Source organism: Amaranthus tricolor, chromosome 5 (assembly GCF_026212465.1).
Source record: "Amaranthus tricolor cultivar Red isolate AtriRed21 chromosome 5, ASM2621246v1, whole genome shotgun sequence".
NCBI lineage: Eukaryota > Viridiplantae > Streptophyta > Magnoliopsida > Caryophyllales > Amaranthaceae > Amaranthus > Amaranthus tricolor.
Window position 1 is genome coordinate 23,090,269 of NC_080051.1, and position 27,978 is coordinate 23,118,246.

The 27,978-nt window shown below is 32.4% G+C and overlaps 4 protein-coding genes across 5 annotated transcripts; all 4 read right to left on the reverse strand.

The window, feature by feature from the left end:
• Positions 1–15: 15 nt before the first annotated feature.
• Positions 16–7,415, reverse strand: LOC130813828 (uncharacterized). Of its 2 annotated transcripts, XR_009042236.1 has the most exons (5): positions 7,258–7,415; positions 5,753–5,957; positions 1,362–1,488; positions 444–584; positions 16–347 (listed from the first exon to the last, which is right to left on the reverse strand). XR_009042236.1 is itself a non-coding variant. In XM_057679720.1 (4 exons), exons 2-4 carry the CDS (start codon positions 5,929–5,931, stop codon positions 504–506), a joined length of 387 nt encoding a protein of 128 aa, XP_057535703.1. In that variant the 5' UTR covers positions 5,932–5,957; positions 7,258–7,415; the 3' UTR covers positions 16–503. The 2 variants fall into 2 exon arrangements, 1 of the variants encoding a protein (XP_057535703.1); XM_057679720.1 differs by having other exon boundaries at positions 16–584.
• Positions 7,416–12,746: 5,331 nt separating this feature from the next.
• LOC130813829 (PRA1 family protein D-like) lies at positions 12,747–14,636 on the reverse strand. The gene has a single exon (XM_057679721.1). It carries the CDS (start codon positions 14,500–14,502, stop codon positions 13,996–13,998), a length of 507 nt encoding a protein of 168 aa, XP_057535704.1. The 5' UTR covers positions 14,503–14,636; the 3' UTR covers positions 12,747–13,995.
• Positions 14,637–16,305: 1,669 nt separating this feature from the next.
• Positions 16,306–18,545, reverse strand: LOC130813830 (uncharacterized). Its single transcript, XM_057679722.1, has one exon. It carries the CDS (start codon positions 18,487–18,489, stop codon positions 16,852–16,854), a length of 1,638 nt encoding a protein of 545 aa, XP_057535705.1. The 5' UTR covers positions 18,490–18,545; the 3' UTR covers positions 16,306–16,851.
• Positions 18,546–22,585: 4,040 nt separating this feature from the next.
• LOC130813584 (uncharacterized) lies at positions 22,586–25,032 on the reverse strand. Its single transcript, XM_057679419.1, has 7 exons — positions 25,027–25,032; positions 24,272–24,288; positions 23,721–23,979; positions 23,340–23,632; positions 23,101–23,273; positions 22,886–23,011; positions 22,586–22,683 (listed from the first exon to the last, which is right to left on the reverse strand). The coding sequence occupies exons 1-7, from the start codon at positions 25,030–25,032 to the stop codon at positions 22,586–22,588; spliced, it is 972 nt and encodes a 323-aa protein (XP_057535402.1).
• Positions 25,033–27,978: the final 2,946 nt, after the last annotated feature.

Below are 27,978 nucleotides of genomic sequence, written 5' to 3' on the forward strand. Positions count from 1 at the left end.
CATGGAAAGTGGAAATAACAATTTACATTATAGATACAATTATAATAAAACAAATCCCCACTATAAAATGCGTCTCATATACGGGATTAAATAGTCCAACTAATATAAAATATGAGTATATGAACTTTATATTTTGAGGTCATTTTACTGAGACGATCTCTTGCAAGAGTAGCTACACTAAGATACCCCTTCCCCCACAAACTTTCCACCACTAGTCATTACAACCCAAGTACATCAAGTTTTAGAGTGACCTTAACAATTGTCCCAGATGCATATTCACCTTTAGCAGTAATGCAGCATTCTCAGAGTTATAAGACACTCCTAGTTTGTGCAAAAATTGCTTAGACCTGATGAAAAAAAAACTATGTTTGATTTTTACATTTTCATGAAGATTTAAATCAACTCGAGAGCATGTTTTGCAAAAAGGAGAAGAAAACTCTGACCGCCATGCTTGATGGCTTGCTGGCTTCTTGTTGAGATCTTAAAGATGGAAATCCAAAACTTCATCTAGCGGACTTGCCTTCATCAGGACGAGGGATTCTCTTGTAATCATAGTTGTTTATATCTACTTTCTCTTGTAATGCCTGCAAAGATTGAGGCCATTGGTTTCTATGGCTGCAGATTGTAGTGACATATGAAATGAAGAAAAACACAAATTCTCAAACAAGACGGTCTCACAATGAGATTATCTCTATTAGGTTGACCCAATCTACACTCACTACGACAAATTTAACTTTTCGCGACATTGAATTTAGTGACATTTAAAAAAATAACATTGATTTGTATTTTTAGTGTAATAATTATTGGTTTTTATCTTAAATTTCACTATAAAGTGATTTAGCGACACTTTATTTGGTCTTTAGTGGCGTATGTAATTGTTACTATAGTCTATAATGGCATGGCATTTATGAGAAATGTCACTAGATCCTGATTTTTTATTATGCTGTTAAAGGGTCTAATGTCACTAAATCCTCTCTATATATTATTAGAAATTTGAAGTAGCGACATTTAAATTAAAAGTCGTTAAATATATCCCACTAAAAGCAACTTATGTTGTAGTGACTAACAACAATCACTTGTAACAGCAAAGTGATCACTCGTAACCGTAATGTGATCACTTGCAGTTTTAAAGTGATCATTTTTTAGTCTTAAAAAATTAGTTTTAACCTTAAAGTGATCACTTCAAATCTTAAAGTAATCACTTCAATTTTAATTGATCACTTTTTATAGTATTAAAGTGATCACATAACCTTTAGGTGATCACTTATGATTTAAAGTGATCATCAATTAGAAAAATGAGCTATTTGTATGGATCGGTCCCATATAAGACTTGCTTAATGAAAAATAGCAAGATATCATACCTTAAGTTCCTCTTCTAGTGAAATCTTTTTCGGATTATATGCATTAACAGGTCCGATTCTCGAAAGTGCTTTTCTTTCTTCAATGATCTCCCACTCTTTATCATCTTTTACTTTTGCAATATCTTTGCTGAACACCAAAGCCCCCAAAGAATTAAATAAAAAGTATGTCAATCATAACATTTACATGCAACAAGCAACCAAACTCAACATCTTTTATATGGGGGCGACTCTCTTATAATAGGTTTCAAGAAAGTCGTACTTTTATATAATATGGAGTAACAAACTCAGAACAGAGTAAGATGAAGCATCCTTCTATCAAATACAGATATAAGTGAGGTCCAGTTTCCGACTCCACTGGACAAACAGGGATTTTTTCAAAGGGAGTAACCAGTTTGTTTGGATACTTATTTTAGAGGGGATAAATAAGTATCATTAATAAACAAACAGGAGACTTACTCTATCTCTCCAAGTGTGAAAAGATTTGCATGGAAAATGTTATTTCTCTTCCTCTCCTTTCCTTTTCCTATTAAACAGAAGCCTTACCCTATCATTCCCTTCCTTTCCTTTCCTTTCTCTCCCTTACTCTTCCCTCCCTTTCCTTTCCCTCTTAAAATGTTATCTAGATAAAGTGTTAAAGTTAAAGCCAGACTCTATAGGTATGGGAGCACATAATTTCAGATCCAAACAGTAGGCTGAGACTCCAAAAAACATAAAATTCATTTCTCCTTTCTGAACGTCCTTAGGTGACACAGTGCCATACCAAGATGTACATATTGTTCATAGTATGCTACTTACTGTCTAAAACACTACACAAGGAATAATCAATACTTTCTCTAAAGGGAAATATATTTTTTTAAAAACTGTGTTGAAGTACTGACACCATACATTCAAATTTCAAAAGCTATTTAACAAGCAAAAATATTCTATTCAATCAGGAAGATGAAGGAGATAGAGCATATACCAGTTTCAATTTTTGGATATAAAAATTAAGGATCAATCAATAGATGGCCGTTCTAGAAGACAAAGATTATAATTCTTTGGTTTCGGTTTTTAAGGACTATATTAAAATAACTTATTAAATCAAGTGCACTCCCTATTTGATTGGAAAAAAAAAACATTTTTGTTATCCCCGACAAGGATAAAGTTACATACATCTGATCACCGCTTAGGTGAGAGCCTAGGTGAGAACCACTTAATGGCTATGGAGTAATGTCATAGCATAATGCAACCACGAAAGGAGTGGATCTCCGTAAGTTCTATTAACATAATAGACAAATGTAAACACCTGTGATTGTTGTTCATAGTCTGATTCTTAGCAGAAAATGCATCTTTGCAGACATATCACGTGAGAAAACTTCCAAGGATAGACTTCTTTAAATGAACAAGCAAATAAAATGCTATTCCAAGTAAATCCATGAGCAAGAAAACATGAAGATAACTATGGTGAAAAACATGTCTTAATAAAAGCTCGAAGAAGCCAGCCTACAAATTTGTGCACCCTCAAAGCATAATATTTTATTCTCCAGGGGAAAAACAAAATATTCAATGGTCTGGTACATGGAAATAAATTCAGTCATAAAAATGAACTCGAGACAATCCACAAAGAACTAGTTATGCAAGCTTTTAATCCGGTTAGGTTAAGCACTAAAAAGTTTTTGAGAAAAAGGGTGAAGGTTGTAATGCCGTAACTCCTATGTCGCAACGCTCAATCTGCTGCCAATTTCGCAACTCCCCGAAAAGAACATATAATCAGTCACAGCAGTCACCCAGAGCCATTAATCATATCAAACTCAGTCACTAATTTACACATTTTCGCCCTGGCATCCTACTCAAATGAAAGGAATCTAACAGTCATATATTAACATCATCGAGTGTTACACAAACTTTTAAACAAAGGAAAAGCTCAAGTTTAGGGTAGTTTCATTTAAGAGCCAAGTTTTAGAATAATTCAAGCAAACAGATCCCATATATTATGCCATCCTTTTGAACGGTAGAGCCTATTTTGACATAGTGCAAAAACAAGGCCGCATCGCATCGGCAGTGTTGTGTGTTGTAAAGGTTTTCAGATAAATGAGCCGAAATTTTGTGCATTGTAAAGGTAAAAGAATCTTCATTTAGGCGTTATGATAACAACATCAGTGCTCCGATATCGCGACCATTACCGTTATCGCATTTTGCACTATGTTTCCCGACCCTTTGAACTTTGGCTCCCTCCTTGCTACCCTCTCAACTCACATATATCTATCTGTATATTTTTCTTTTAAAAAGTCTTGGCCTTTCACAATCCTCAAGGTAGGTGGTGTACCCATCTACATCTTAACAAGTAGTCAGCCATAGGGCTACAAATACTTTCATGTAGTAATCTACCATTAACATCTAAGCAACTAAAATAAAAACAAATGGAGCAGCACCAACTGGCTGCTGCACTTATTTAGCATCCAGCGTATTAGTTTCTTCGGCTTACTTGCCTTTCAGTGATGAATACCACAATGATCCCCCTCATAAATTGAAGAGTACATTATCTGATTTAGATATTCATCTTCAGAGATTCATGATCTAGTTCATGTCGTTAATTTCAAATTATGTTACTTGGATTTGGGTACATGTGGCGACCTCAAAAGCATATCCAAGTGTTCGACTTGGCTATTTGCTAACAATCTCCATGATTTTGGCAACAAGTGAAAGGTAAGTGCGCAAACAATGCTGGCATAGTGTGTCGATTATCAGGTCTTTGAGGTGAAATGAAGGGGTCATTCTATAGTGATAGGCTTAACCACTATAACAAATTTTGCTAAATAAAAACTTACAAAAATTTAAATGAGTTTGAGATCATTGACGATAACATAAAAATATTTTTTATTTATGTCAAACAATAAACTTTTTTGAAGTCAATTGGTATTTATAAATATTTGTTTTGCATTTTAGTCAAAGGTTGAAATTGCATAATTGTGATGGTTGACTTTAAAAGTCAATTACTATAGAATAACCCCAAATGAAGAGGGCAAATAACATAGATTGTTATAACTTATAATAAATATCCCACGTAATAGACCAGAAGCAGTAAAGAACATGATATTCTTTTGCATGAATTACAAAATCCCTATAGATGAGGGTGTCGATACATCATGCCTTCTTCCCTCTATATCATCAGTTCACTGTTTATCGCATTTCCCTTAATTTGATCTATTATGGGCTTTAGTGGGCTACTCTTCAATATTTTCACTCATTCATCATAGTAGATAAAAAGCAGAATTATGAAGCTGTTCATAATTGTTCGATTTTAAGAGAAAACATTTTTTCATATTTCCTTTATAGTTTGTATTTAAAAATTTAAACCTATCCCTTGAAGTAGATAAAATGCAAGTTTATGAAAAGGGAGATATTGATAATCGTTTAATGTTAAAATAAAGAGAAAAGACAAACAATTTTAATTTCTTTCGCAATATGCATATGCTATCCTCTGTTTTTATTTAATTATTACAGTTGGACTATTTCACTACTCATACAAACCACTTAGATTTTTACTAATGATTTATACTTGAAAAAACAGTCATATGAGACCTTGTAAGATTCATCATAAAATGTACTTTCACAATACATAAATTTATAATTTTCATATATTGAGAATTCAGGACATTAATCGCTCAAATTATGCATCGACAAGTGTGAAAAGTAAGTGTAACAATTAGATAAAAACGGAAGCTATTATAAATTTAAACTTATCCATTTTATCCCAAAAATGACCACGTGGCTTACTGAAAATACTATCCTGCATTTTTATATTAGCCTAAACATTCTTTAAAAATAATTATACGAACCAAGATTCCACATCTTTTGAACGAGCTGTCAAGATTGTTCATCAAATTGCAAAGGAAATATAGAAAAAATGAGGTTTTAACATCTGAAATGCGATTTTAACACGAAAAAAATTGGATTTGATACAGCCAAGATGCACAATGTTGATAAGGAAACGAATCATGCAACCATCGGAGGCCTTTTAAGGTGAAGAAATTCTAGTGCAATGTGCTCGATCCTCAACCTCTCATTCTAGGGACCAGGACTCATTTCACTACCACATTAAAATACTAAACTCCATGGAATGAATGTTCATCAATTATGGAATACCAGTTATGATGAGATTTCTTTACGATCTGAAAAGATATATCCTTGATGACTTTCGAGCCAAACTCCCACAACTATGCAACGTATTTGCCAATTTGATAACTAGTTTTTTTCAATCAAACAAGTTGAAGTATTAACAATCAATCAACCCATATATACCAAATTCAGATAGGAAAGTGGATTTCAAATTGAGCTAAAAACATTAGCTCTAACCAAAATATTCCAAATTAAGAAAAAAACATTTAAATAAGACAGATATAAGTTTTTACCTCCCTTGCAAGAGATGACCAAGACCAACAGTTCCAAAGACAGTGACAGAAATGAGAGGAAGACCATATCTTAAAAATGGGTTCCTTCTACCCAATCTTCTCAAACCCGCATACTGAAAACCCAACAAAGATGCTGTCTTCTTCGAACCACCACCTGCTGCTTGATCAACTACTGCCATTTTATCATTTAATTTCGCGCTAGAACCTACAAATTAATTGGAAACAAAATGAAAATCCTACTGAATTTGTACAATACATTTTCTCAAAGGTCATGATTCAAAATTAAAAAGAGTTAAAAATTGAAAATATGCACTGAAGAGATGCAAAAGAATATAAATCAAATCAAATGTACTTTATTGTTTATCTCCCAAATGTTGTTGTCAATTAGCACTAACAACACTAAACCTTAACACCAAAACAACAATATAATAACAATATGAATCCACAGTCCACATACATTTTAAGGAAAATATGATTTGTTTAACCACAAATAAACATAAAACAAACCCAATAAAAGATCATAGTAAATTTGGTCAATGAAACATACAGATTTTGTGCATTATTCCCAATCAACAACACATTCTTCCTGACCTTTTTACAAGTTTTCAGCATACCACCTGAAAACCTTACATGCCCACATCATAAAAATTAAGCATTGTTTGCCTTAAATTTACTACATATAAGAGGTTTCTTTCTCCTACCAAATTAAATTCAAACAAACAACCTATAATCAAACAATATATCAACCAAAATGAAAAGCGAACCTAATTGTGTTTGGCGACTTGAGAAGGGTTTGCAATAACTAAATATCAACAAAAAAGAAAAACAGCACATCTTTGTTGAATGAATAGCGCCGGCCAGCAGAGAAAGCTGAAGGCGCACAGAGAATATAGGGCTTCAACCGACGGTGGTAAGAGGTCGATGGCGGAGGGTGACCCAACCGCTTGGAGAAACACAAAGGAAATGATTAGGGCAAGGAGAGACCTCCAAAAAGTCTAACTTGCTGCTCCTACAGTCCTATGTCCACAACTAGGATCGCAATGGGTCGGATCTGGACCGGATACAGGTGGACCAGAATCCAGATCCATTTCTGAGTCGGGATCCAGATCCGGATGCGCGGGTCGAAATTGCTTTGGCCCAGATCCGTATCATCTATCGGATCCAGTTCGGGTCTAAAACGGATCCAAGTTTGTTTTCGCGCGTTGAATTTTGCTTCATATTGCAATAGGATATAATTATGGAACCCTAAAAACACCTCAAAACATCCTGAAAATTCGAAATACCTAATATTGAAACGAAAACCATCAATTTGTGCACAAAATTTCCTAAAAGCAAAGCCCTAAAAAATAATACTCCTAACCCATAAAAACCCTCAATATGAAAATCCCTCAAATTGAACAAGAAAATTCCTAACACAAAACCTAAAAACAAGAAGTAACCCTAAAAGCCATCAAATTAAACCCTAAATTTTCGAAAAAAAGAAATGAGAAGAGAAGAGAAAATACCTAGCGGGATGGGGGCAGAGGCGGTAGGCGGTAGGCGGTAGGCGGTGGTGATGGCAGAGGCGGTCGACAATTGCAAAGGGAGGAGAAGGAGGCGTGAATTGTTATTTGATGATTGTCATTAACTTGAGTAGGTAATAATTATTCACTCGAGTATTTAGGATTCACGTGGATTTAGAGTAATATTCAAAGAGATAAGTAATTTAAATTAATGTAATAAAGGTAATTAGCTATGCATATTGAAATAATTGTGAGAGGAAAAAATGAGAGTAAATAAAAAAACATAAAATAAAAAAGATAGTTGATTTTCTTTATTTGGGGATAAAAAATTCTCCCACCCTTCTTTAGGAAAATTTATATCTAAAATAAGGAAATTAATTATTATTTTCTCTATTTTTTATTATCTTCTAATTAATTCTTTCACTTCAGTAACAATTAAATTTCTTTAATCATCTATTTAACTAACTTTGATTTCCTAATTTGTCTAATACCCCTTGAATATTTTCCCTCAATCCAAGCGACCTTGTTGAAATAAAATAGGAATAGTCTGTTGGCAAGCTGACAGGGTGACAGCTATGGCCTACGGGTGCTCAACTCCAGATACTAGATCGATTAGGATATCCGAATTTCCGGATAGGGAAAATCATAATCCGAATTATATATTAAATATTCGGTTTATTTATTCATAATTTTTTTGGCTTTTTTTTTCCAAACAAATTTATATTTTTTACACCAAGTAGAAGAGTGAAAGGTTGAAACATTGATGAGTTTAGAGAAAAAGAGGCATTCTAAAGATGACTTGACTTACTGGAGTGAAACATGAAAAAATAAAATTTGTAAGAGCATATGACATTCGATAAAAATGAATGTAAGAGGAAAATATATGTAGATGATATTTGTAACTGAATTTGTAAGTTGTACATGATCAAGCGTCCAACACGCGTATTTGGAGTAAAAAGATAAGTCCAAGCAACATAATTGTCTATGACCATTTTACATTATGGTATGATGATTCTTGAGCTATTTTGTTTATTAGTCTTGTGCACTTTTTATATACAATCGTAAATAGCCTATTTTTATAATTACAAAAGTTAGGTTACGTACATCTAACACACCTAGTGGGAGTAGTCACTTTGTGGCATCAGGAAATCTATTGTTGTTGAAGAAAGACTTGTGAATATGTGCCAAGAGAACTATTGTTGTGCTAAGTTTCTTTTACCTTCTTTTTGTGATTGGTATGAAACATGGCTACATATTATCTGTGAGTAATCTTTTTATATTCTTTTTGGTTTCTTATGTTCTTATCTTGTGTTACTCTAGTCGTATTACTAGACGAACTTAACTACATAACTTCCATATCAATGTGTTGAATCTTCATATTCTTTTGAAGTTGGGGCGTGGCGTACCCAAACGTGCAGAATCTATTTGGTGAGCTTGGTATAAATGACCAATTACAATGGAAGGAGCACTCTATGATTTTTGCTATGAACTCCTTCTAGCACTATTTAACGATCAGTTTGATGATGAAATTTACAAATTGTCTGCATTTAGCGAAAGTCAAACTAGTCCTAATGACTTTCACGAGTCTCTTCATTAAGATGTTTGGTGTGTGCATGTATGTGTGCGCGCAAATAGTATCTACTCAGTTCTTGAACAAAATTTGGTTGTTGCTGGCAATGTGTAACCTTGAAATGCTTTGACATGCGATCAATTTTCAATCTAGATCTAGATTTATGATCAAAGTAAAGGAGTTTTTGACGTAAAAAGTCTAGTAAAAGAAGATATTGTTCTAATGATATCAATTGAAGTCCAATTCTGCGAGATATATGTACAGCATATTTCTAGAGCATCATGTACATGCACCAAAATATAAGTAACAAATTAACAGCGATAAAATTAAAAGCTCAACTAGTTGAACTATCCCTCTGGATTAATCAATCTCAATTTTAACGACTTTTTATCCTTAAAAATCATTTTGTAAGTTAACTATTTTGAAATATCGAGAATTTTTTCATAGTTATATAAAAAGATTATTAATGAAGAAATTATTTTGAATAAGTTAGAACTTCAAAATAAACATTTAACTACAAATCATTGACATACCTAGTACATTGCATAGGGACCCATCACAACTTCCAAAGAAGATTGTAACTTGAACCCTGATTTGTTTCCAAGCTTGCAATTTCAACAAAATCTAAGAATTTCAACTTTTTAAGCCTAAAAACCATGTAAATTGGACATTCAAAATTATATCATTCCTTACTATTCTAACTTATATATAACCTTAATTATATTACCGATACTATAAAATTTAGAGTTTAAAATTTAAAATTTATCACCAAATTACGTGTTAAAGTATATTATTTTATATTTATCTTTTCATTGTATTTTCTTATTAACTCTTTCGGATATATTATTATTCTTGTTAACAAATACCCTTAGACGTTCATTTGCTTTTTTCCTTATAAAAAATCAAAAAATTTTACATGGTATGAAAAAGGTTTGATGAAACACCATTATAGCACTTTTTTTGTTTTCGCATGATAGCAACAAGATTACAAGTTTATAATCACAGTTAGCAAATTATGTTAAATAAAAGCCTATTATGTTAATTTTGGATTTTTCTTATTTTTTTTAGTTTTATATTTAAAATATACTAGTATATAAATAAAACAAAATTCAAAATTCAAAAATTTCCTTCCAACTTCCTCCCTTTCCTTGTCACAACCCCTAACCCTGCCATCCTTTCCCTTGTATCAAGAAAGAGTACTTACAATTGGATATTGTATTGATGTGAAATTTAAATTACCGTAAACACATGATGTACATGTAACAAGAAGGTCGAATACAAGAAAGTTAAAGTCAATTTGTTTTTTTACTAAATTCTTAAAATCACGCAAGAAAATTAAAATATAAGTTGAATTTTTTAAATATTTACTAAAAGCTGTTAATCTATAAGATGAGCTATATGAGTTAAATGTCTAGGAAATTTAGAAGTACCCAATTCTCAAATGAACATCAAATATTACTCGGTATCTATAAACTAGGGATCAAAATTGTAATTAAAAGCGGTCTATGTTAATTTTAAAATCTCCTTATATTAATTAACAAATCAGATTAAAATCCTATTATTTTGTGTCCCAAACTCTCGCTATATTGATTACGCTAATACGAACTTAAGTTCAAATCTAAATAAACCCTAGTCTTAAACTCTAGTTGCATGATAAGATTAACAGAGAGATTTTTAATTCAAGATAATAACAGGAATTTAATCATAGATGCTTAATTTATAAATACTTTAACAATTAAATTAGTTCATATTCAACCGCCTCTTTCTCCTTTTCTCTCTTCTCTCTCTAAAAAAACTCTAATCTCCATAGTTGGTTTGGGGCTATCATCAACCTTTTGGTTGATGGTAAGCCCCTAAATTTGTCTGTTTTAAGCCTTTTGAATATGATTAGAATAAATATTTGTCCTCTCCCTACAGGAGAGTTTTTCTACCCATTTATTGGGTTGATTCTATCCATATATTGGGTTTTGATCTCTCTCTTCGTGAGAGTTTGGAGTTATAAAGTTTGGTTTGTAATTGATTTATTGGTAAAGATTAATACGATAATACAACAAACACCAAAATTACAATTACCATCAACTACATCAAATTCAATTCTACCTCAAGACTACAACAGATCGAAAGATCCCCTCGTTGAAGGCCGTGTCAAACAGCGATGTGGAAGAGAATTTTCAACATTGTCAGATTTCATATACAACAATTATAGTTTTGTTAATTTTGAATTATCTTTGGTTAAAGTTATTATGTACTTGCTAATTTTTATCTCTAATGTAGATGTCGTATGACTTTTAATTAATGAATCAGGTATTATTCAAAAAAAAAATTAGTTCATATTTAAACTTGAGAATTGAGATCAATCCCTCCACCCTAAATTAAAGAACTACTAAGTAGGCATAATAAATTGCACCAAAGGAGCCATGAGCAAAATAAATATGAAGAAAAACATAATAGAGTATTGAACAAGAAATAATTAAAGAAACTATCAAAATAAGAAAACAATACTAAAAGAAACTATTATAATGCAAAAGAATGGAGAAAAAATTACTTTGTTCAAATAAGAACAAAAGTTAAAAAAAAATAAAAAATAAACGGAGTATAAGAAAACTAAAAATAAAGAAAAAAAAAGTAAATTTCCTCCTTATAAAACCTAAACCTAAGTTATCTTTTTATTGCATAAAAACTCGTGCAAATCAATAATGACTGATAACTCAAGCAAACTAATTTTTATTTACATTTTTAACATTTATTCATTAAAAAAATATTTTTTGATTTGAGGGTATATAAAAAATACTCCCTCTTATTCACATTAGGAGTTCCATTTGACTTTTCATGGATTTTAAGAAGAGTCAACAGTGAGACCTTAAAGGTAGGAAAGAGAGTTGTATTATGGGTTTTTTAATATAAGGAAGAAAAATTAGTATGGGTAATGGAGGGTATAATTGAAAATAGGATAAAGTTACTAAGGGCATAAAAGTTAAAAACCCCTACCAAAAATAAAAATGGGACAATTAAGGTGACTTAACTATAAAAAGAAATGAGACACATACGCTGAATAGGAGAGAGTAAATAATATTCTCCATGATTTTATCTAATCCTAATTCCTAAATATCAAATTAATGGTTAACAATAGTTAATTACCCTCTAATCCCCCAACAGCCCATTGTTTGTTTGGAAGTGAAAGCATAAAAAACCTCAATAATACTGATTAGTGTGCTGTAACCATGGTGTCTATGACGTGTGTTGGGAGTTGAGAGCGATTAGAATTTTGAGCCAATTGAAGGTTAAAACTTAAAAACAAACAAACAAGCCCTTAATCCTCTAAACAAAGATCTCATTCCCTGGTTTTTGTTCCCTTACAACTAAACCTTTGCTTTGTTTTGCATAAACAACCTTCCCCTTCTTATGCTTTCCTTTGCCATATTTCTAATCTTCCATCCCCCAATTAGCCTACACTATTTCTTTAAATAATTCTAATTAACACTTCTCAATACTTGTACTTACCGAATTCTTGGTCATTTTTATTTAAAGATTATGCCCACGTTCACTCCCCCTCCTTGATAATCACGTTTGCTAATCCCAATCTTCTTGATAATTGATATTACTCATCTTCACCTCCCCTTAATTACCTTTATGAACTTGTAAGCTTTGTATATATACACCCACCAATATTGTCTATGCTTTCATATCAAGTACTTCTTCATATCCTTATTAGGGTTCTTTTGCTTATTACTACTATCAAAAAACAAAAAACACAATAAAAAGGTTAGTTATGGCTCAAATCCAACAATTCAATAGCATTTCTTATGCCTCTTCCAAGAGAAAGGGGAATGGATTCACTAGGAAGTGTGCCTCTTTGATTAAAGAGCAACACGCTCGAATCTATATCCTTAGAAGATGTGCTACAATGCTTCTTTGCTCGTACATTGAAGCTGATGACTAGACATCTCGTTTTATCTTAGCCTTATGTTCTGGTGTAATCCGGTGCATACTAGTACTAGGTACAGTATATACGTAAGTCATAACTAGGGGTGTTCAATGAACCAGATAAGATAAGTAAATGGGCTTTAAATGGGCCGAGCTTATCCAACCCGGCTCATTTTTACTACTAAAAATTATTTTAATCCCCATTTATCAATTTATAACAATTAAATTATCATTTATAATAATTAAATTGGAAAAATATTAATAATTTTATTGACATTGTCATTTATAATATTAGGCCCGTTTTCAACCCCGTCCTTACAAAGCCCTTCTAAAAACGGGCCGAATAAGGGCTCAAAATGGGGCTCAGCCCATTGAACACCCCTAGTCATAACTATACCTTTTCCCGCTCTCCATTGTATACCAGGCTCGAGCAGTAGTGCACCTTCGTTTAATCGCATAATCATCCAAATTTTTGACCCAAAAGGCAATAATTCGATTGGGTTTTTTCACTTTTTTGTTTGGGTGGTTGCTGGTTTAAGAATTTTATGGGTGCATTGCTGCTTTTTTGTAAACCAGCAGAAGTGCTGATGAGGCTTCCAAACATCAATTCAATGCCGCTCACTGGACTTGAGATTTAGAGGGCTGAAAATGGGGGTTATATACTTAAATTTATGTTGAATGTAACAGTTAAGAGTTTCATCCTAAGAGATATATATCTGAATACGACTTTAAGAGCGTATTATCATTGTGTTGTGTTGCTAATATCTTATGAGAAAATGAAATGAAATTGAGTGGATATGTAATACTTCAACATTCCATAGCATATTCTTTTGTTGATATGAACAATCCCTTTAGCTTTCAACTAAATGGAAACATATACATAGATTTGCATAAAAAAATCAATATACATAATCATGAAACCTTTGACCAATTTAAATGTTAGTCAGCCCAGAATTGTTTTCTGAATACATAAAGGCAGCCTAAATTCAACTCAAATGCATTTAGATTCTTGAAAATTTTTGGTTGCATTAGAATTTATATTAAAAAAATCACAATTACAACACTTTGGAGGTCCAAAACCTGATATTACACCGATTCTAAATTTGCTGCTCAAATTAGAATCCCTAGCAACATTGACAATCAACTACTGATCAATTAAAATCCCTAACAATTTCATCATCAATTCAAAGAAATCAAAATCCAGCAACAATCACAGACTAAAATCAAATTCAACCCTAAAACACAAATCAAAACTCATTATACGCACCAGCTTCAGCATCAAGAAGACCGCCATAAGGATCCTGATCTCCAAAACTGGGAACCCTAAGTACACCGTGTAATCCAACAATTACAGCAGAAATCAAAATCGCAACCATCAAATTCATCCAAGAATGAGCGACAAACAAAGCGATAATCGAAATTACAGCAAGAATACCAAAAACGATGCGATCGTCAACGATGAACCCCGCAATTTCAAGAGGCAAAATGCGAGGGTTAAAATAAAGAAAGTACCAAGATAATGAGACGACGAACACGAGAAGGAGTGAGAGAGGACGTAAAGCGAGAGTAAGGAAGAAAATGATGAGAAAGACATTGATGTAGTTGAGTCGGAAGTGAGTTAGATTTGAGTTGAACCGAGTTGTGGCGTCAGAAAGGGATACTGGGAATGAAAGGGCGGAGATATCGAAAAATTCCGACCATGGTCTGGTTGTTGTTGCGGCGGGGTATTCATCGGAAGATGGTTGTAAGGACATGTTTGATTTGAGATTTTGTTGAAAAGAGGTAGACGAGGATTTGGGTTGTTGTGTGGTGGACTTGGCGAATTTCTTATTAGTCTATATATTGTTATTTGTTCTACTATAGTCTCCATATCATCCAATTAATTTTCATGTACTTTTTCATTTCTTAATTGTATATAATGTTAGAGGCGGGAGAAAAGTGTAGCAGATAGAATATATTTATGTCCCTCTAAAAAGAGAATAAGGAAAAATATGTGCACTTAATCCCTTAAAATATTTTAAAATGTGTTTCTTATTAGAGCCCCATAAACTGGTTTACGAGTCATAATTATAAAACACAATTTTTTATGAGAGACCACCTCTAATTAGGCTCACCCATAAAGAAAAATGTAGAGTATACTCAGTCGACATTAATTGCTATTTATAGTTTTGTGTTAGTAGTGGTAATTATATAAGTTAGTTTTATTCGATAAGTTATTAGTAGTACTAGATTGATTAGTGAATTATTTAACTGCTCACATTTGAGACTAAATTAGAGACTATAAGTTTTAAGACTTTAAGATCAATATAGTAATTTAGTAGGACTTCAAGATCAATATTGTTAAGGCACATTAGAGTCCTTCTATTCACATGTACACAAACAGAAATTTATAGACCAAGCTCAATTCAAACCCATGAACTCAATACTGAAGTTAATTACTACCAAAGTTGTGAAGTAATGTGCACTCAGTTGCTTCTAATCACACATCACAACAAACATTTATCGGAAACTTGCTAAACTCAAACAAATGATTTCGTTATGACGCAACAATTAAATCCACTATAATCAAATTAATTTTTGGCAATATAGGAGTGACATTAAAAAAAATATCATTAATTTATATTTTTAGTGTAATAATTATTGGTTTTTATTTTAAATTCTAGTAATGTTTTTCTCTTATTTTAATCGTTGTTAGTTAGTTTAGGGTCCTCTTGAACTGAATGTGAATATTAAAGTAGGTAAAAAAAAGTTAAAGTAGCAAAATAAAATTAGTTAGATAGAAGATTAAAGGAGATTTGATTATTAGAGAAGTTGAAAAATTGCTTAGAATGTAATAAAAAAATTTGATAAAATAACAATTTATTTTCTCATTTTAGAGTATAAATTTACCCAAGGGAAGGATAAACGGGATACTTTTCTTCTAAATGAGAGAAATCATTCCTCTTTTTCATTCATCTTTTTTAATTTACTTTCATTATACCTGCTTTCGCAATTATTTTAATTACTTTATTTATATCTCTAGTTATATTTATTGCATTAATTTTACTTTTTTACTCCTTTAAATATTACATTCAATCTAAGAGAACCTAATCGATAATATGACTTCTTAAGAAAAAGATATCTTAAACAACATATATGTCCTTTCTTACTTTTCACGCATGCACACGATAAATAACAACAACTAAGCCTTTAATTAAATGAATAATTTGTGCATATTTTTTCCTTGTTATTTAAAGAAAAAAAAAACTAAACTATATGATTAACATAAGAAAATTAAACTTCATGGAAAGAACCACATAAAAGTGTAGCAAGAAATGGTTTACTAAAAACAAGTACTTAGCTTAGCTTTAATCTTCATTATTCATGCTAGTGATTCTTTAAAATGAAAACAATTTATACATCAATTTATGCAATGCTAATAATTTTTTTTTTAATTTTTAGAAGTATTTTGAAAATAATTATAATCACCATGTACAACACATGTAATAAAGATCTAGTTGAATAATAAATCAATTTTATAAAAGAAAATGTCAATTACAAGACTAAAATGAATATCAAAGTAGTAATATGTTATTATACATTTCAAATTAAAACAACTATTAATGATCATACATTCACAAGATGAAATATGCATGACATCATGTGCATATATACTTATATACTCATACCCCTACATAATTTTCTCTAATCTCTACTATTTATTATTCCTTATACATACTATATAATCAAAAATTCAAAATATATATGCTATAATTATCAAATAAAAGATGCATACATATACCTAACTATATACATCATCACTAGGTATTCATTTCAAAAATAAATAAAAAAACTATAAACTCTCCATTTTAATGAATTTATCCCATTTTCTATTTTATTTGGGCAAAAAGTTTAAGAAAGTGGAGGAGACCATTATAAAATGGTATATACTTTGCTAAATTATTAGTAAAGGACAAAAAAAGCAGAGGGATCACTATAAAGTAAGGGTAAGTAAGAGTAATGTTGTAAAAAAGACATAATAAATACGAAAATGGGACAAAGTAAATGAAATTAACAAATAAGAAAATGAGACAAAGTCATGTATAAAATTAGAGGGATGAGTACTAGGTATCAAATATCAATGGCAAGTCAACCTCTTGACTCCATTCTATACACCTAGTTTCATAAAATGAACTTTCAACATCACTAGGCCAATAAGTCAACCAAATTTTACTCCCAATTCTCCATTTCAAAACACTACCTTCCATTTCTTTTCTTAATCTCCACTTAACTTCTTCACCATATTCATTCTTAGTAAATACAAAACCACCCGATTTCATGAAAGGTCTATCTACTCTTGAATACCTTTTCCCTAAATCATCATTTATAATTTTATTCTTATTATTATAATTATTATTACTAGTACTTGCACCATTAATTAACTTTTTACTATAAACTTCAATCCCATTTGCATTATCATAAAATATTGCATCAAATATGGCTACATTTCCTTCCACATCTTGGTCCCACCTCCAATTCTTCATCTTCATCTTTGTTGAAGTTCTTGACATTGTTTTCACTTTTGGTGTTTTCATTTTACCAAAACTACCTTTCACAAGTTTTTGTGATTCGATTTCTCGTTGTATGTTGCATGTTGATTTCCCTAGACTTATACTTGATACATAGTTGCACCCAATTTCTGGTCCCACCCAAAACTCGATTCTAGAAGGAAAATATAATTCTTCGTTGAATTCAGTATTAGTATTGTTTTCTTCATTGTTTTTACTGAACCCTAATTTTACTACATGGAGTCGTATGTTATCGAGATGTGCCTTGACTTGGATATGACTTTCTAGGAACTCGACTTTATATTCTAATTGAATATGAGCTTCTAATTGTTGGTGAGCTAGAGAATACCTAAGAGCGGATTCTTTAGCCCCAACAAAAAGAAATCCTTCCTTTTTATCACTAGGACACGTACGCTTCATAGCCCATGCCGGTACGTATCCTTTTAATAACCACATACTAGTTGCTTCAGAAGCGTACGAAAGCCCTAGATTCGAAGGTAAAGGTAGCACAGATGATAGTCCTACCGTTCGCATTTCCTTGGCAATTAACCATTTCGTAATCATATATCCAAATGCACGTGAGATGCACATCTCGACATCAATTCCAACAGCTTCCATAACATCTTTTAACACTTGCACGTGCGTAGCACGTGACAATAGCTCAATATTGGGAGCTAGTAAAGAGTGAAAGTAGAGTGATCCAACTTCGGTTGGAGCATCACACGCACATAACCAAAACAAACGTGTGAATATTAAAATATTGAAAAAATCGGAAAAGGATTCGGGTGAATAGGTTTCAAGTATCCCAACAATCAAATCGGGTTTTACTTTTATATTATGGGATCCATGATGGGTTTTATCATGATAAGTTATAGGAGCACGTTGTATTATTTCTTGAATAAGTTGAAGGACAAGAGGTAAGAAAGGCTTATTAGAGGATAGGGAACACGGGTCGGATATCCATATTGTTTTATGAGACGACTCAGTCGGGTTAAACCCTTGGACAAAGATAGAGAAAGTTATCCATTTCTCGGTATTTAACTCGGATGACCGCTCGGCTTTGAGTTCAATGGATCCGACCAAGTTCCCCTTACGGATGGTATCATTAGAGGTGAGATGGTAAACGAGCTGTGAGTTGGATGGGCTCCATTCGGGTGAACTCGGTAGGTTACATATCCATGACCAAATATCCATGGATAATTAGGTTTAGGTTTATGCTTTAGGGTTTAGAAGAGAAGGGTATTTTAATGCATGGACGAAGGGATTGATTTATAGAAGAATTGAGTGATGTATGGTGTGCCAACTTGGAACAATTTTTAGCCACCTAACAAGATTAAGGCTCTTATGAATTAAAACATCTTTGTATTTGGGTAAGTATAAACTTTCTTTGCATTCATTATCTCATTTATTGTGACAATGCAATCTATTTTTTTTTCTTCAAATTACCTAAAATGATCTAACATTTTTATGAATTTTCTACAATAATCTCCTATATTGATTAACCATGAATGATCCAATTTGAGGGGTATTTTCCTATAATAAACCTGGTAACCGAATTTTTTTAGAAAAAAAAGATAAATTAAAACAAAATGTAAAAAAAAATTTTTAAAAATGTTGAAAAGAATTTATGATTTTTTTTATTATTTAGAATTTTTTATGTAAATTTTTAAAAAATTTCTCTAATTTTAAATTAATTTTTAAATTTTTTGGCTAATTAACTGCTATATTAGGTCATCGGATTACCTAAGTTTACTCTAGAAAAATATCCTCTAAAATTGGAATTATTTATGGTTAATCAATAAGTAGAATTATTATAGGAAAATCATAAAAAGGTTGTATTATTCTATGTAAATTTTTCGTTTTTTTACATTTATTAGAATTACTTATTCAATTATATATGTGTCATCAAAGTTGTCAGGATCAAGATTCTGCTTGAAATCGTTCAGATAAAGAGGTGGTATAGAATGATATAATATAATCATAAGATTGTACTAAAATATCAATGAGTCATTATTATTCATTTTTAAAGTTTAAATTTGTAAATTTAAGTTCTTAAAATTCATTCAATTGGAGGTTTCTTGACTGCGCGCATCTCTCTTAACTTTCTTATTGGGGGAACGGGTATGATTTGTCTGCATCTTTCAGGAAAAAGAAAACCCACCACCTGGATCATGCCTTGTGTGGAATACTGAGAGTGTCATTTACTTTACCTTTTAATTTCTTAAAATTTATCTTTAAAAATTAAATGGAAAAGCATTCTATAGTTTAAAATTGATAAAATTATGATTATAGAATATTTGAAATATATGTATGCATGTGGAAGATATTAGCAAACGATGGTATATAAGAAAAATAAATAATATTTAAGATAAAATATGTTGAATCGAATCGTTACATACATCCTATAAAAGACTATAAAATTATGAAATTCTCGAACAATAAATATATTCATATAAATTAATGAATATCATTTCAGTTAGTCGTTAGCATGGCTCGTGATCCTTTACTTGCTACGTTGCCTTCAATCTCATCTCTAGTTTGTCCTTATGAATTTATGATAAATTGTTTTGAGTGGTGATGGAAAAAAAATGTAAACAAGTTGACGTGGATATTTAGGAATAGTCAAATTTGGACTTTTGTAAATTTTATTTTTAAGAGAAATAAAAAAACCGCGAATACTTATAAAACTATTTCATCATGAGACGAACATATAATTAGGCTATTTTACTAATTAATTGATTTAAAATTTTAAGTGATCACTTTAAAATTATAAGTGACAACTCTAGGACTACAAAAAGTAAGCATTTTAAAACTGTAAATAAGTAATCACTTTTTAAAGTATATATATATTAAGTCGATCAAATAAAAATAATCATTGTGAGACCATGGCATTTGAGGATTTGTGATAAGAAAGAGCCAATACTAAGTATTGGTAGTTAACAAAGGACATATGCTACGTGCTAAAACTAGTACCACTAAGTTAAACAACATCTCCAAACCAATGTTTGGATTTATACTCCCTAAAAAAATCCGATTTTAAATTAGGTAAATATTATCGTATAATCAATTATTATCAAATAAAATAATTTCATTTGTCAAGGCTCCTCTTAAAGATGACATTTGTCATTTTTCAATATTTTTATTAGTATGTATGATATAAAGTATGATTTTTATAAAATTATTTATCGAATACCTCACTTTTAAATATATCAAATTCTAGGTTAGGTATATAGAATTGCTATAATAAATCTATAAATAATTTAATAATTTAGCTCAATATAAAAAATAGATTTTAAATCAGGAACATAATGTCATATAATTAACTATCATCAAATAAAATAATTTTATTTGTCAAGGTTCCTCCTAAAGATGACATTTGTCATTTTATAATATTTTTATTACTATCTATATGATGATTTGTCATTTTTCAACATTATTTTTGTTAGTATGTATAATGTGTTTTTAAATTGGAACTAAGTATTAGAGTATTATAGTGCTGACCTGAGTTTTGTAAGTTTGGCCACTAATGGTTGGTGTGAGGAATAAGCGGAGGCATTAGTATTTAAAGGGACAGTATTTAATGCGATGAATGAATTACTTACTGTCTCTTGAGAGACCATCTTTTTGAAAGATGTAACTTAAGTTCAGCCTATTAAAAATTAATATTCACTTATCGTATTTTCAATGCCTACTTAGATTATCCTTAATGCTTACTTATCGTATTCTTAATGTCTACATTCAATATCTTAAATATCTATTTACATCATTCATAATGCCTACTTATAATATTTTAATAAAACATATAATAGGCCCGCCTAATTAAAGATGGTTTCTCAAAGAGACTGTCTTTCACAAAAATTTGTGTTACTTAATGGAGTTTTTTCCCATAATAACGTCAAAAGTAAAATTATTTCCCACTTTGCATGAATTTGAAAAGTATTTCTCACAATACCATCCACGTGACAAATTTTTTTAAAAAATATTCCAGAGAAAACCGCCATCTCATTTGGCGGTTTTGTCCTGGTAAACCACCATCTCATATGGCGGTTTGCTCTGTGCCCGTGCAACGTTTTATTTTTTTCTTTCAATTCCCATAAATAGTTAGCGCATCATTAAACTAGTTCAATACCATCTATTCCATAATAATCAACTATGAACCAACTTGATTTGAAAACATTAATTATGAAAATAATACGAAGATATATTACAATCATGGAAAGTGATACAAGTAGTTCAAAGCATACAAATTGATACAAAGTGTTTTTTTAAACTATAAGCCCCGGCCCCTTTTGTTGTGTGCACCGGTAGATGAGGATGGTGTGTACTCGTCAACCTCTGCAATGACATTAAGAGCAGGAGCTCGTCGTTGACTAGCAGTGATATGTGATGATCCTTTGCGGAGGCGATGAATGTGGAGGAGTGGTCATGGAAGCTGGAGAAATGAACGGCGACATAGCACCGGATGTCAATGGGGATCTGGAAGATCGACCTCGAGTAGATGAACGCTCGCTACCTCTTGTGGACCGAGCACTTGATCCTTCGGAAGAGCTACCTTACTGCTAAAGGATCCCTCCCACGACGATGTTGTGAACCTAACATTGGTTCAAAATCCTCTGTGTCATCGTCCTAATCCTGTTGCCCAGCGGGTCGAATTGTCCGAATTATAGGCCTCCCTATATGAATATGCTCCCACGACCATATCTGTAACAACAATAAGCAACCTCCAATGTCCTTGGCACCCTTACGAGATGCTCGACATAAATTACGATATAGATACGCTATGGTAGCACTTCCCCAACTATACTCATCTACCTGCTCCAAGTCTCCTAGCAGAGGGAGATAGATCAATTGGACCGAGTCACCGCTCTTGTCTGGAAACAAGATGCATCCAAACAAGTACAAAATGTACGCTCGCGCATGCCTATCCACTGTAATATCATCCGCGTCATCCTCTAGCACGCTGAAATGCTCTCTGAGCCAAGTCAACTTCAACGAGGATCCAATGATTATCTTCGGCTGTGTGGGGTCTTGAGGATTTTCTGGCCAAACCCCTAGTAGCTCATGAACTAATGCTGGCCAATTTCCCTCTCCATGACCTATCACTGCTTGTCCTTCAATGGGGTCTTGCAACATGATCGTTGCCTCGCCAACCGTGAGGTGGAAGGTATGAGTCTCCAGCCTCCACCTCTCCACTAATGCAGTGATAAGAGCTCGATCGAGCTGTAAACCCCCGCCCAACAACCTGTGAATGTAACTAAAACCAGCTAATTCCACTACCTCTAATACTCTGTCATCCACCTCCCAATGTGACGTACTCGTCTGGTAGTACTGACGAGTAACCAACTGGGTAGTGGAGCCCTCCCAGACAGCTAAGCTCATGTGTGTCGCCTGAAGCGTAAGCACTGATGGATCAACTGGGCCCGGCATCGTCATTATCTCTGTTACATACATAAGTGTTATAAAATTCACAAAAATATTATCAGACTCAACATGATATTACAAAATATTAAAAAAAAAACATACTTTGTTGACCTTCGAGGACATGTTTTCTTATTATGACCATAAAATCCACAAATGCTATACGTGTTACGAGGACGCGTCAATGGCGCATCCATTTCGTTCCGTATACGAGTTGATCGCGGACGACCCTTTCCACGCTTAGTTGAGGGATCTAGAACAACTATAGGACCATTCCAAGGATCGCAAGTGAACATGTCTGGAACAGACATAAAGTTCTTCTTATATGTGGATACGTAATTTGTAGTGCGAAACGAAGGATCCACAAAGCATCATACGAAATGTTACGAGCTCGACATACTGCAAGAACCTGTAAGCACGGTAACTTAAACATGGTTGGTTTCTGACAAGAGCATGATGTTGTTGTGAGGTAAACCATGTAGCATTTTCCACCTTTTGAAGCTATCCTATTGCCACGACCAGTGGTGACCTCAAATGTCCCACGTACTGTGTCATATATCCTAACATCATGAAAGCGTGCTTTTTCAGCATTCTAATCAATCGTATCAGTTGGTTTCTTGGCATACACATGTCCATTCTCTAATCTGTTTATCCCTAAATCTCTCCTTGTAGCAAAGTATTCGTTAACCCGGAAGAATGTCATCCTAACCAATGAAGTGATTAGGAGACACCTTTCCCTCTTCATTACGCCATTGAACGCTTCCGACATGTTTGTAGTTTTCACTCCGTATCGATGCCCACCATCATGAATCAAAGTCCATTGGCGCTCAGGAATAGAACCATCCACTAAGTACTTGTACGCGTCCTCATTATGCTCTTTAAGGCAATTTATATAGAAATTATACTTCCGAATCTTCATCTGTTCAGAAGCTTTTCCAAATAAGTTTTTAACCACTACGTTTTTTAACTTCTTATGCACGTTCGAAGCTAGATGACGTTTACAAAACCGATGAAATGCATATGGCTCTTCCCAACCTTTTCAAAACTCTATTTATTGCATGAAAAATTCTGTTGTAATGATTAGATATAACACACAAGCCGTCCCTCTTAGTGACATAATGCCTTATACAATCCAGGAACCAACTCCATGTGTCATTGCTCTCTCCCTCCACAACGACAAAGGTAAGTGGGAGCAACTGAGAATTTGCATCTATCACCATAGCAATCATAAGTGTCCCTTTGTACTTTCCGTACAAAGTGTACCATCTATAGAAATAAGGGGACGACAGTGGGGAAAACCCTTAATGGATGGTCCAAAAGCCCAAAAAATTCTTTGAAAAATAACTCTTGTAGGATCCATTGTCGGTTGGACTTCCCATTGCACCATTGTTCCTAGATTAGATTGCATTAATGCCTGGAGGTACCTTGAAAGCTCCTCAAAGGACTTATCCCAATCCCCAAATACTTTTGTTATAGCCTTATTTTTGGCTAACCAAGCTCTCTTATATGTTATAACAAATTCGTATTTATTTTTTACAAAATTAACGATTGACTTTACCTTGAACGCTGGATCAACTATGATCATATCCACGATAAGATCAACAACAAATTCAGAACTAAGGAGGGGATGGTCGTCACTGTAATGTGCTGAGCAATCTTGATTATGAACCTTATATCGCACAATCTTAAATGATCTCGTGGCGGTCATAATAGCTCGCATCCTCCATTCACAACCTATATCCTCCGCATTAGTGCATTGGATAACGTACTTTGAAGGCTCCAACTCAATTACACGGAAGTATCTATTCTTAGAAATCGTCCATGCTTTAACATTCTTCATAAGGTGGTCTAAGGAGCTAAACTCTTGTTCTATCCTAAAGTCTCCATTTTCATTCATGGAGTTGTCATCGTTCCAGGTCATTCATGCATCAATCAATCTTTGATCAACCTCATCAACTCTAAACCAGTCTTGAGATGGAGCACCATCTCTAATCGCTGCATCTAGAGCTTCTCTTCTGTCATCATCCTCCTCTAAATCAGAATCAATATGCTCATCCTCCTGCTCTAAAGAGTCAACCTCATTTGCATTACGCCTACCCAAGTGACTCGTGGAAAATGTGTTCATTATACCACCACCAAGCCAAGTGAATGAGTTGGAGAAGTAAACTCATCCAAGTGCTCATTAACGTAATATGAGTTACTTAACATTTCTGTGAATGTATCATGGTGTACACTAGGACCTGATTCTGGAAGTTCCATGCTAGTCATGACTTCCCTCGCATTACACAAATTTGCAACCAATTCAACATAAACCTCCATTGCCGTTTCAGGGGCTTGGGATGCTGCATAAGCAAGAGCACTTATGCTTTCATCATTTTTAATCGAGACTAACACATTTTTTCCAGTCACCGGATATTTCATGTCCATTTTTAACATAAAAGATTTGCGATCACAACCAATTACATCATAGATTTTGCTATGAAACACCTCAAAATTAGTATTCTGACGATGGATAAACATCACTTCATTTAATCCTTCATTATACTCAACATCGGATCCAGTATAACTTACTTCCCCACCCGAATACACTATAACGGGATAATGATCCATATTCTGCAAACACAAGCATGTTTTTCATGTCATTACACATACACTTTATTGTTGATTGTGAGTAAGGGAAGTGTAAATTTGAATACAAGAATTTGTGATATTAAGCTATTAGAACACTTATCAGAAGGTTCAATTCAAATATAAAGCTAAAAATACCATAAATATATACTAAAACCATTAAACTAACCTTACAAATTAGTAAACTTTCATTGAAACATTTCATCAAACACTTTATATGCATGCAAACCAAATCATAAAATTCAACTACAAATGTGTAAAATGTAAACTTAAATCATGAAATCAAGAGAATATAACAAACAATCAATGTATTTATAACTTCAAATTACAACAATAATGAACAAAAAAACAATTTGCAAATTGAAAAAAATTAGGGTTATATTCATACCTTAAATGAGGATGAAAATGAACAAGTAGAGAAGGAGAAGATGAGAATGTAGTTGATTAGTTTAGTTGAATGAGAGGAATTGTAAATATGAAGTAAATGAGAGTGAAGAAATTTTTTTTTAAGACAGCAGCGGCAGAAAGAAGCAAGGAAGAAATGAAATCAAATGAGAAAAACAACAAACTGGTCACGTTTTGTACAGGTATAAAACCACCATCTGAAGTGGCGGTTTACTCAAGCTTTAATTTTTTTTAAAAAAAATAAAACTAATAAAAACCGCCATTTCATCTAGCGATTTAGTACAAATTCCTAAACAAAACTGCTAATTGAGGTAGCGGTTATATTAAAAAAAAAAAGAAAAAAATTTTCTCCTATCTATCCTATGTGAACGGTATTGTGGGAAATACTTTTCCATTTTATGCAAAGTGGGAAATAATTTTTCCTTTGGCAATATTATGGGAAAAGTTTCTACTTAATGACAATTTTAATTCATATTATCAATTTTTAAGGTGGAGTTGATGTTAATAAATTATAAGTTTAATTAATGTGTTGAACGGTTACATGGCTGTGAAGAACAAGAAACTTCGTGATCAGTTTGACGCTGAAGCTTCACATCCTTATTTCAGGGTGTCTCAATTTAAGTTGATGGATTTACCTTTCCTTCAAACCAAGTTTGTTAAGCTTTGGCCCATAAATTTCACAACATTTGGTTTTATTTTTCCTTTGAATTTGCTTAAATGACGACTCATATTGTTAGGATTGGAGCTTTAACATTATTGTTGTACGTGCTGAAATTGTTAACATCAATTTATGTTGAGTTGGTGTTTGAAATTGTTGCTTGTGATGTTCATGATTAATGTTGACAATGGATTCTTGTAGGAGCTGAAGGCTTATATGTTGAAGCATGGTGGGTGTTTTAAGAATTACTTTTCAATGCGCCGTGTCTTTCATAGTATAATAAAAAACCTCGGGTCTTTTTTTTATAATCAATTTATGTTGCATATTGTTAGAATAACATAACAGGTTTGGTTGTAGGTCTTTTAGTCGTAGATTCTTTGTTGTGAAATTTATTCGGGTTTGGATTACGTGCCAACTGAGAAAATTGTTGAGTTGCAAGTCATTTGCTCATCCTAATTATCGTCTATATATTCTATGATGTATAATCTTGTTCAAGACAATTCGATTCATCTTACTCATCTCCTTGCTTTTGGTGCTTTTGTCAAACAACATATTAAATAACTAACTTCAGTGACTTGAATCATGACACAAAATATTTTTGTTGAAAAGAAGAAAAAACCTATTAGAAGAACACTAATTGGTTACAAATCATGTATTTGACATAGCCCATTTTTATAGTCCAAATTTTTATGCATACTTGTAAACCCAATTACTTAATTATTTCTTATTTTCTTGATTTGGTTTGTTTTAGGATTATATAACAAACCCTCCTTATATATATATATATATATATATATATATATATATATATATATATATATATATATATATATATATATATATATATATATATATATATATATATATATATATATATATATATATATATATATATATATATATATATATATATATATATATATATATATATATATATATATATATATATATATATATATATATATATATATATATTACCCTCTCTAGTAATAAAATTACAGATTTTATGATTAAATTCTTCCACTCTCTATATAGTATCAGATTTCGATCCTCTTCCCCCGCTCCAATTGAATCTATCATCTTCATCTCTAATCCAATAAATTAGTCATCAAGAGTGGCCTATTTTCAAGAGTAATCAATTTCTGTCTCTGAAATCGAAGACCATTTGGTTTTCAATCTTTCTGTAACACATTGATCTTGTTTCTGTTTCTGTAATCATCTTCCTGTTTCTGTTCTGGGCAACTTGATCCTGTAATCCTTTTTCTGTAATCAATTTCTGTTTCTGTAATCATCTTCCTATTTCTGTTTCTGTTTTTGTTTCTGTAAACGTATCAAAATCTGTTTCTGTAAACGTATCAAAATCTGTTTCTGTAATCAAATTCTGTTTCTCTAATCCCATGGCTGTCGCATCCTTTCCCCACATTCTTCCCAATCCTAATAACCTAAATCAACCATTTGTTACTCTTTCCATCTCCAATGTCATCAAATTACATTCCAAAAATTACTTAGATTGGAAGCTTCAAATCAAAGCCATTCTCAATGGGCATGAACTCATGGGGTATATAGATGGTTCT